We start from the raw sequence: 11,316 nt of genomic DNA, 5'->3' as shown, positions 1-11,316 counted from the left end.
GACTAATAATCTTAGAGTAAGTAGAACAAAATTAAAATACAAATTGCTAACATTCTAATGAACATGAATAATAATGAAAAATTTATATTCTGATATTGATAAAATAATAAAATAGCTTAGAGTGTCTTATTAAGATTTCTTTGGGATGGGTACATGTTTAGCAGGTGGAGCTGACATATTAATACTTCTAGGAAATATAGGGCTCTGAACAGCTTTTGCCTAAAGCATCTCAGAGTTCCCACATCACTATTATACTTTGACTAACACAACTGTGTTTCTATGCGCCAGGCACTATGCCAGGCAATTTTCACTGAAAAATCCCATTTATCCTTCACAGCAGGTGGTTACTATGATTCTTATTTTGCGAGTTGATGGTTTAGAGGCTAAGGAGGAAAAAGGAAGGTGAGTGTTCAACTGGCAGAGCCATTTTTCACTGGTAACCTTAGAAAATTTATAGTTTTATAAACCATAAGTAATTCCTCTCTGAGCAACCTCAGAGACCTTGAATCACTATAGTTCCTTTCATCCAGGGTCTAGACAAAACAATGTGCATATGCACTTCACATCAAGACAGCTTAGAAAAACATTGTTATCTTCATTTTACAAATGAAGAACTTGAAGATCAGAGGATAAGAAACATTCCCAGGGTAATGTGACTAACTAGGCAAGGTAGCATATGAGCCCAAGCCTGCCAAACTTTCAGTCCCATATTATTAAATAATCCTATGTGAATTCTGAGCTTCTAAAACAAACAAAAAAAACAAACATATATATAGATATATAGATATGTGTGTGTTTGTGTATATATATATACATATATATATATGTCCTTAATTGTGTCTGATAACTTATTAGATAGTCTCTACATGTCTTTTTTTTGGGGGGGGTGAGATTTACACAATTTTAATTGATTCACACAAACAGAGAATCTCATTGGCACTAAGGAGAAATTAGAATGAATTCAAATGGCAGGAACTGTGTCTATATCTACCGAATAGTAGGTACCCAGGTGGAAAGAAGTGAGAACAAAGAATTTACAGAGTAACAAAAGATCAAAATTTAATATTTTATAAAAAATAAATGCTGTGAATGTGAAAACAGATGTTATACTTTAAAATTTTTGAAATTTATTTTGCTAATACACTGTTACAAAAATAGAAACACTTGAAATACTTGGAAGGATAAATGTATATTTTTGTCAACATATTTTCACATTGTTAATAGCATCAGTCTATAAATTTATGCAAATTGTTAGCAAAATGACTATAACTAACTGACAGTAAATAAATGTGTTTGTTAACTTACTGACTTTTTATATTCCAGGGAACCAAGAGTTGAACCATTGAACATGAATAGGATCAATGAGAGTGTCCCCCAAGAGTTCATCCTCTTAGGTTTCTCAGATCGACCATGGCTGGAGCTTCCTCTCTTTGTGGTGTTCCTGGTCTCCTATATCTTGACCATTTTGGGTAATCTGGCAATAATTCTCATGTCACGTCTGGATTCCAAACTCCATACCCCCATGTATTTTTTTCTTACCAATCTCTCACTCTTGGACCTTTGCTACACCACAAGTACAGTTCCACAAATGCTGGTGAACATATGCAGCATCAGGAAGGTGATTAGTTATGGCGGCTGTGTGGCCCAACTTTTCATTTTCCTGGCCTTGGGTTGCACTGAATGTCTCCTCTTGGCCGTCATGTCCTTTGATAGGTTCGTGGCTATTTGTCGGCCTCTCCGTTACTCCATCATCATGCACCAAAGGCTCTGCCTCCAGTTGGCAGCTGCATCCTGGATTAGTGGCTTCAGCAACTCAGGATTGCAGTCCACCTTGACCCTTCAGATGCCACTCTGTGGCCACAAAGAAGTAGATCACTTCTTCTGTGAAGTCCCTGCCCTGCTCAAGTTGTCCTGTGTAGACACAACAGCAAATGAGGCTGAACTATTCTTTATCAGTGTACTATTCCTTCTAATACCCGTGACACTCATTCTTATATCATATGCTTTTATTGTCCAAGCAGTGTTGAGAATCCATTCAGCTGAAGGTCGGCGAAAGGCAATTGGAACATGTGGCTCCCATTTAATAGTGGTGTCACTTTTTTATGGCACTGCTATCTATATGTATCTACAACCACCATCCCCTGCTTCCAAGGACCGGGGAAAGATGGTATCCCTTTTCTATGGAATCATCACTCCCATGTTGAACCCCCTTATATACACGCTTAGAAACAAAGATGTAAAGGGAGCATTTAAGAGGTTGATTGCAAGGATTTTCTTAATCAAGAAATAGGAATACTCAAATGATAGACCTTGTTAAAGACTTGAAGTTTACATATTTTAATAATTTAATTCTCTTCAAGTTGCTTTAGTCTGACTACTTCTAGAAAGAATTATTAATGGTGATCTTCTTCAAATAAAATGTCATTGACAGAAAGCTACACTTATTTCCTACTGCCTAAATACATTCATTGCACAAGTCCTGAGAACTGGTTCATTATGATCCCCTAAAATAGTGTAACCTTAAAATATTTAAAGTCTCCAGCTTTATAGTGCTGGTTTGTATGCTTGGTGAAGAGTCTTAGACTTCTGTGAGACTAGAAAAAAAGCTTAGGAAACAGAATATTTTTATACACATGCAAATATACTTACACACACCACAAATTTTTCCTTAGTTATAGGAGATAGAAGTCCATAAAGCCATCCAAAGCCCCCTCCTCTTAATTATAGTTATAAGATTAACAACACTAACTTAAATGTTAACACTTCCCACATCAACACAATATTTGTGTCCCACAATGATATTTCTTTTTCAATGATCCAGTTTTACCTGGATCTTCTCTTATTTCTATACTTTGTACTTGTTCTAAATTGAGTTTCCTATTCTATTCCATCTACCAAATAAAATTGTAGCTACACTTTAGAGCTGAATCACACTGTTTTAGAAAATTTTTTTCATGATTCCCCTATTGTCTACGTTATCTCTCTCCTTTTAACCCCTAAAGCAATTAGAGTCTAAATCATAAAAATAGCACATTATCGGATGATGTCCATTGCTTGTTTAATGCACTTTTCTTGTACAAGAAGAAAAGCTTATTATGCTAGTTCCCTTGAGGTAGCATAGACTGTAATTTATCCTTCCTCCATATGGCCTTCTGAGCTCATAAAAATACTGAGGAAAATACTTGCACACTGTAAGTTGGTTATTTGGCTGATTTTATGAGTAGTTTCATTGTAATCATTTTAACTGCTTCTTCACTATCCTTCTTTTTCAAATTATTTCTTCTACTAAATATATTATAAAAACAGGAAATACAATAACTAAGAAATACAATTAGCATGTTTCTTGTGAAAACGTACAGTAACAAGGTAGGTTTCTGCCTCAGTGCAATTTTCTAACACAACATGGTGGATCTGAAAACTTTAACATGCATCAGAACCACCTGGAAAGCTTTTAAAATCCAAGGTCACTGGAAGTCACCCACCTGTACACCCAGAGTTTCTAAGGCAGTTGGTCTGGGGGGAGGGCGCTGGGAACTGCATTTCTAGTGAATTCCCAGGGAATGCAGATCAGGGACTTTAAGGACTGCTGTGCTAATGGTTAAAATGAATAAAGATATTTTGCTGATGTTGGGGTTCAGGGTGGGCCACCCCCCAAAACACCACAATGGCATATTGATTATTTTGAATTGAAGTTGCTTGAGAAGCAGCAGATGCAAGAAGGAAACTCTGACCCTCCTCTGTCCTCCTGAAAACAGGAAGTAAATCTCTCATGTGAAAGGTGCACTCCCCACATCTGGAGGTAGAAGGACACCCTGATCACTAGAGATAGGGAATTTGGGCTGAGAAGCCTGTATAAACAAACTGATGATAAAACATACAAATTATTGACTTCAGTTCTAGGAGTCACATTTTAAGAGATGTGAGGGTGGGTCAAAAATTATCCGCACTCCAGTTATATTAAAACTTCTATAAATTCTACAGCCAGAGTGCGGATAATTTTTGACTCACCCTCGTACACTGTAAAATTAAAATGCTTCTACAGAATAATGACTTAGAGAACTGAGGAATAAGAACATCATGCCTCTTGAAGAATTACTGAAGGCACAGACTTGTTTAACATGGAGCAGAAAATGCTTTGTCAAAGTATGATGCAGTATTTCTCTTCATGTATTTGAAGGGCAGTCATACAGAGTACTGTTTGCTCTGTGAAGGATAGAATTTATATTAATGGGTAAAAATAAAGCCTACTTGAATATGAAAAGGATTCACAGGGACTTCCCTAGTGGCGCAGTGGTTAGGAATCCGCCTGCCAATGCGGGGGACGGGTTCGATCCCTGGTCCAGGAAGATCCCACATGCCGAGGAGCAACTACTAAGCACATGCACAGCAACTATTGAGCCTGCGCTCTAGAGCCCATGAACCACAACTACTGAAGCTCATGCAACTAAAGCCCATGCTGCTCAACAAGAGAAGCCACCTGAACGAAGAATAGCCCCCACTCACCGCAACCAGAGCAGCAATGAAGACCCAACACAGCCCAAAATAAAATAAATAAATAATAATTTTAAAAAATAATATGTAAAGCAAGGGTGGGGGTTAGGGGAGTGGTTGAAAAATAGGAAATAAAAGTGCATAGCATTAAAAAAAAAAAGGATTCACAATAAAATTTACAATATACCATGATGAAATAGTTAAACATTTCTGGCCATGTGGGAAAATAGAAATCTATATAAAATACAGATTGAATTGGATAATCTACCTAATGCTTTTCCTCTTTAAACTCTGTAATAGAAATTTTCTGTAGTTAAATCACATTATCATAACCATTTCTGTTAATGACCAAAAGAACAAAAGTAGACACAGAGAAAATGATATAGTCAGGATTTTGGAAAAATGTCATGTACAAATTGAGTTGATTCTTGCAGCTCCTAAGGAAAGAGCTAGGTGGAAGATACTGATTCAATGTATGGGAGTCAATGCTGGGAAAAAAATAGAGAAGCTTGAATGAATAAATATCTCTGGAGATAAGATTTTCAATCCTGGAAGAAAGTTGGACTACATGGCTTGTAAGATCATTTCTAAGCCAGAAAGTCTGTGATTGTGTAAATAATAATATACAGAGAATTTGGTTAGGTGTAAAAAATAACTTTGTGAAGATAAAATTTGTGATATAATGGAATATTTAAAGAATACAGTGAAATTTATTCTCTTACAGTTCTGGAGAATATCCCAAGATAGGGAGAGGTTGAAGAAATGACTGGTGAACAAACTACCTAGTAAATATTCATAAGCAATATCCTAACTTTTAGAAGCTGTGGTATTGTGTACTATTAATTTTAGGAAAATCCACTGGTGTTTTTATATATATTTCAATATGTTTAAGTTGTTTTTCATCAAACTTTTTTGATAATTATCGAAAGATAGTATAAGTATTTCTTTGGGTAAATTTTACATTTATAGGCTTTTGTGTTATTTTTCTCTTCTCTATTTTGGTTTGAAGAGATACACAATTAGCTCAAGTTCTGCTATACCCAACATTTAATGATATATTAAAAGGTAGGACTTTCCTGATGGTGCAGTGGTTAATAATCTGCTTGCCAATACAGGGGACACGGGTTCAAACCCTGATCTGGGAAGATCCCACATGCCACGGAACAAATAAGCCTGTGTGCCACAGCTGCTGAGCCTGTGAGCACAGCTATTGAGCCCACATGCCTGAACTACTGAAGCCCGCGCACCTAGAGCCTGTGCTCTGCAACAAAGAGAAGCCACTGCACTGAGAAGCCCACACACCACAATGAAGAGTAGCCCCCACTCGCCACAACTAGAGAAAGCCCGCATGCAGCAATGAAGACCCAGTGAAGCCAATAAATAAATAAATAAATGTTTTTAAAAAGGTAGAAAATTTTAGAAAAACTTCTTACGTGAGAAAATAAATTTGTTCACTGTATATTCCATTCAATTTAGATAGTGAAAGTGGTTTATTTCCACACCAAATTACTGAGAATCATCACTTGTCAGTAGCAGTGCTTTCCAATGAAGAGGGTTAAGAACATTTTTTGCCCTCAAGGAGCTCACAAATCCAGGAGCTGAAACAGAGACAGCATACAAAGATCAGTAAATGTTTGTCATCTACTGCTGTGTAAAAAACTTCGTGGCATAAAATTCCATCCATTTTATTATCATGGATTCTGTGGGTGAATTTGGACAGGGCCCAGAGGAGATGGTTTGTCTCTGCTCTACAATGTCTGGGACCTCATCTTGGAAGACTCAGACTATGGGGACTAGAATTATATGGAAGTGTCTTCACTTTGTTGACCTAAAACAAAATAGCCAGTTATTTTACCAGCAGAAGGGGTTTATTCTGGAACAGCAAAGAACTGCAAATTGGGAAGTGGAATCTATGGCAAACCACAGGCAAGTCCAGAGAAGAAAGGAGAGGAACGCTCTTCTGTAAAGGAGAAGGGGGAATTGGGAGGGGCTGCTATAAACAAAGAGTCCATTGGAAGAAACTGAGAGTTTGAAGTGTAGGGGCTTTTTATTGGCTTAGTTGTGATAGTCTCTTATTGGCTGGGCTGTTGCCCGGCAAGGAGAAATTCTTTCTTTCTCCTGCTGGGTAGTAAAGTGGTAACCTTCCTGTGGGAGATGCCAAGGTACTTCTTTTCCTCTTGGATCAGCAATTGATGTGGAGCGGTAGGGCTTAGCGTTTCCCCTACTGGCCTCCCAACTCTATTTAAAATGAGGTTTCTGTTTATTAATTTTCACAACTTGTAAGTCTGGCAACTGGGCTGGGAAATTAGAAGGCTAGACTCTGCTGTGAATGTTAACCAGGGCACTGCTAGCAGCCTCTCCACGTGGCTGGCCTAGGCTTCATCACAGAATGGTCTCAGGGTAGTCAGACTTCTTAATGTGGTTGTTCAGAACTCCAAGAATGAGTTCTAACCAACAAGGTGAAAGCTGCATGTCCTTTTAGGACCTAGCCTTGCATGTCACAATGTCACTTGTGTCATCTGTTGGTTAAAGCAGTCATAAACCCATAGACCCCTCTCATCTGTAACCAAAATAGAGCAGCATGAGTTTGGATAAGGAGGAGATGGGAGACTCTGAATGCAAGCTATTTCTTCCTGGCTGCTTCACACTCTCATCATCTTCCCCTCTTTGCCTTAAGTCACCTTAATGGTAACAAGCAGGGATTTGAATGCTCAAAAATAGCTGAAGAAAAAGAAAAGGAATTAAGATAGGACCATGATTTATCCTTCCTTTCACAGACCCTGACATGGCAAATCTAGGTACAATGCCCAAGGCTTTTGCAGTAGGAGATGGGAAACATGCCACATTTCCCAATATAGTACCATGGGGAACTCATTTGAGTTTCACTTAATCAAATGTCAAAATAGGATAATCCAAAAAAAATTGGTTTTATTAAACTCAGCCATTAAATAGCAACAAATGATAGTTCAGAAAGTTTCTTTTGGACCAAAATTCTATGTGATCTATTGCTATGGTTTTACTTTTTTGTTGAGTCCCTGCCTAATTGCAATGGTCACTCAGTGTGGCTTAGATCTTTTGATTACAAAACAGAGTTGTAGCATGGGCATCTTTGCTAATGTGGGCAGTTGGAGGTGTTTAGGTGGCTTTCCTGATCCTATTTTTTAATAGGTCATTTACTTTGTTTTGTTTTTTGCTTCTATTTCTTCTCAGCTTGTAATTAAGATTTATATTCCTATTTATATTTTCATTTTTGATACAAATTAAATTTTTGGTATTTTGTATTTTAATTTTTTGTTATTCAGAAAATCTCCATTCACAGTAAGGTAGGAGATTTGCATAACTGAATGACCTTTTAAAAAAAACATTTGATGGCCAAATTCTGTCTCTAGTTTTTTAAACTATATCTTGTATTCTTTTCTACAAAAAAGTAAAATGTTTTTATAAAAGTGTACAAACTCAATCAGGGTTAAAAAACAAAACAAAACAAAAGAAACAAACAAAAAACCACGATGAGAAGAAAATGGCCAAACAGCAGTGATGTAAGAGAACCCAGCAGTTAAGAATTGCATAGAATAAAAAATACTTGAAAAGAGGCCTGGCAAAATTCATAGTTCATGTGGGGGTAGTAATTATTTTCATTCTTCATTAGAAGGATCTGACATAACTGCTTAGAGAATAAATATAACTACTCCCATTTCCACTGGGACACGGCATGGGAGTTGTGGACAGTTGTCCTGACCTCCTATCTTTTATTTGATTTTAGGAAAGGATGAAGGTTGCCTGCACCCCTTGGTATACATTTAGAACATCTGGAGTGAGAACTAATTCCTCCCAACAAGCTGCTGTGACGGAATAGTTTACAGGCTTTGAGTATGAGTCTAGGCTCCACAAGTTACCATTTTGTATTATTGGGCAATTCATCTAAACCTTGGTGCCTCAGTTTCCTCCTCAGGAAAGAAGAGCTAGCAAATAGGACCTACTTCACAGGATTGTTGTGAAGATCAAACAAGGTAACACATAAAACTTGCTTACAGTCTCCACTAGATTATGATCTACTACCTTGGGAATAGATGAGGGGCCATTTTCATCTTTTCGTACCGTTTATCACACAGTGATAAAATGAATAGCAGGTATGCAATCAATGCCTGATGAATCACTGAAATAATTCATCTCTGGTAGAAATTAGTAACAGCTCAGATTTCCCTCTCACTATTAAATACTAGCGTTGTAAACTGAGTTCACCTGGTTTAAAATAATCTAGTCTCCAGGATCATTAAGTCCATCTGAATATGTTGAATTCTTACTAATATAGTTAAGTTTCAAGATGTAGCTCAACAAGTACGAGCCATCTCAGAACCTTCACAAGTAAGACTATAGATATTTTTCTTGAGGACTGCCGAGTTCCTGGCACTATCCAAAATGCTTTGGGTAATTCAAAAGAATCACAGAGTGCAAGCTGGAGGAAATCATTACAGAAATTTGAGGCTTAGAGGAGCTAACTGATTTGTATATCTAATAGCATAAAAGTAACAAATCTACAGTGAAAGCCAGATTCTGACTCCCAGCCCAGTGTGTTCTGTCGACTGTGGAAATTTCGTATTTAAGCATACAAGAATGGAAGAGAAACATAAGCCTGAATCGACAGACTTATTCAGTGTACAGTACTCTCTGCCTGCTGATAATTCTTAGTAGGGTGGCTTTTTGAAAAGAGCAAAGTAAAGGAAACTCAAGCCCACTGTTTGAAGTCCTTTGCTGGGAGACTGTAGTTGATCCAGTCACAGATCCATGTGAGTGGAAATCCAGGCTTTCGTTGTCCAGCTGGCTCAACAGGCAGTCGCGAGAAGTTCCCTGCTGAATGTGCTGTGAGGAGCTCTACCGCTGTGCACCGCTGCTGCAGGCGGTGCGCAGGCGCCTGCAGAGGGAGCCGCACTGCCATGCTTCTGAGTAAGCTGCCTTCTTTCCCCCTTCCTGAGTGATTCATCCAGGAGCCAGGATCCAAAGCCTCAAAGTCTGACAGTGAATTGTAACTTGGAGATTACATTTGATATCTAAATTTAAATTTTAAGGACGAAAAGAAAAAATTATCTTTTGAAAAGTTAAAGGTGTTGTCAAATGTCAGAAGAGAATACGAAAGAAGACTAGGTCAAACCAAGTCATTACCCAGGAAGTAGCTAAGGCTATAGTATCAATAACCAAACACTGCATAGACACCAGGTGACCTGAGAGGTTTAAAAAGTTAACTCTTGAAGGCCATGAAAGTGTTAATTGGAACTTTAAAAGAGTTGATTTAGTAAGCAGTTTCCTACAACTTTTAATATGTAAGGCAATAATGAATGGAAATAAAATATGTTAGAAAGGGATATTTAACTTGTATTTCTGGCATTAGAACAATGCTGTCTCCTTTATTTAATTTTTAAAGTCTAGTCTTTTTCATTCCAATTCTAAGAGTTTGTGAGAAATGTTTGCATATAGGCATGCATACGAAAACTCTAGAAGGGCAAACAGCTTAATAACTTTAGTAATAGTTATACCTGTGTGGTGAATTTGCAGTCATTTGGGGGGGAGGGAGGTTTATCTTTTTCAAAGATATTTTTCTGTAGCCAGTATGTTACATAATAAAAAATGAAACACAAAGAAAGCAAGAAAAGAAAAGGTGCACACAAAGGGCATGAGTCATATTCTCAAATTATAAAATGTTTTTTAAGAAACAGGAAAACCATTTAACTGCATGAGAAAGAAAATGCAAGCAAGAAAATTCTACTTTTTAAAGTTTTAACTTTGCAAATATATTAAATGTAAAACCCTATGCAGAAGAAGCTGCAGTGATACAATTATCAAAGAGAATGCTGTTGGGGGCTCTCTGGCTCCCACTCACCTCCTACTGACACCAAACACAAACAAAATCCCTACAAACACACTTTCTTATAGGAAAGTTCTTGAATGTCCCTCAGGTTGATTTCACCGCCTCTGTAAATACTTCTGCCCTTGTTCACACGAGGATGTCCCACAATCCTTTGAACTGTCGTAAATAATTGCATTACATTATTAGGCATCACTTCCCAGGTGTCTCTTTTCCCTAAAACTTAAGTTACTTGAAATTTTTCTTCATCATTCATTTGGTCATTCCTCTGAGCCTGGTATAGGGCTTCAGATGCCCTGGATCTCCATAAAGCTGAGTGGTAATAATATATTTTATATTTATAAGGTATAGACATCCCTGTATTCAATTCCTAATTTCCTTTATCTTCAGCTGAGTGACTGGGGACAAGTGGTTTAACCTCTCTGCTCCCTCAACTAAAAACCTGGCACAAGAATCCTGGCCTTGAAGGTTCTTCTACAGGTGCTCAGGGAAGTAAGTACTGGGCATGGAACAGAAGTGATCTCAGCAGATGCTCTGATTTTGTGAATTAACATGCTGTTTTCAAAACCCTTCAATGTACATTACCTGCTAAACAGAAATGTCCATTGGATCAGTTCCCTTCTCTGTTCTCAGTTTCTCCTCCTGTAAGTGAAAGAACTTAGGCCGCATCTCATCCATCCCAGCAAGCCCTCTTTCTGAGAAATCTTTCCTCAGGTGCCACTGAGGTGGGACCAGACATAAGTTCTAAGCGGTGTTACTCTTTTCTCTGACCAGCCTGTAGCCCAATCACCTGCCTTCCCAGGACTTGGGGTCCCCAAACCGCTGATGAGATGCTCCCCCCCCACAGGACTCCCACACCGTTTCCTGATGTAGCTCTGTCCAGCTCCTGCCTCTCGACACCCAACTTCAGAAGAACGTTGGTTTGATGATCGAATGGTCATTCTAGAGAACTTAACGGCCCGCAC

General features: G+C 38.0%; 1 protein-coding gene across 1 annotated transcript; it reads left to right on the top strand.

Annotated features, from left to right (window-relative positions):
• The first annotated feature begins 1,348 nt into the window (after positions 1-1,348).
• Positions 1,349-2,290, top strand: LOC130831686 (olfactory receptor 2B2). Its single transcript, XM_057700035.1, has one exon. It carries the CDS (start codon positions 1,349-1,351, stop codon positions 2,288-2,290), a length of 942 nt encoding a protein of 313 aa, XP_057556018.1.
• Positions 2,291-11,316: the final 9,026 nt, after the last annotated feature.

Source organism: Hippopotamus amphibius, chromosome 11 (assembly GCF_030028045.1).
Source record: "Hippopotamus amphibius kiboko isolate mHipAmp2 chromosome 11, mHipAmp2.hap2, whole genome shotgun sequence".
In the NCBI taxonomy this organism is placed as follows: Eukaryota; Metazoa; Chordata; class Mammalia; order Artiodactyla; family Hippopotamidae; genus Hippopotamus; species Hippopotamus amphibius.
Note: the sequence above shows the minus strand (reverse complement) of the source record. Positions and strands in the feature narration are given on the sequence as shown.

Excerpts from the sequence above, each read along its gene's own strand:
- LOC130831686 (XM_057700035.1), top strand. The coding sequence starts at position 1,349 with ATGAATAGGATCAATGAGAGTGTCCCCCAAGAGTTCATCCTCTTAGGT.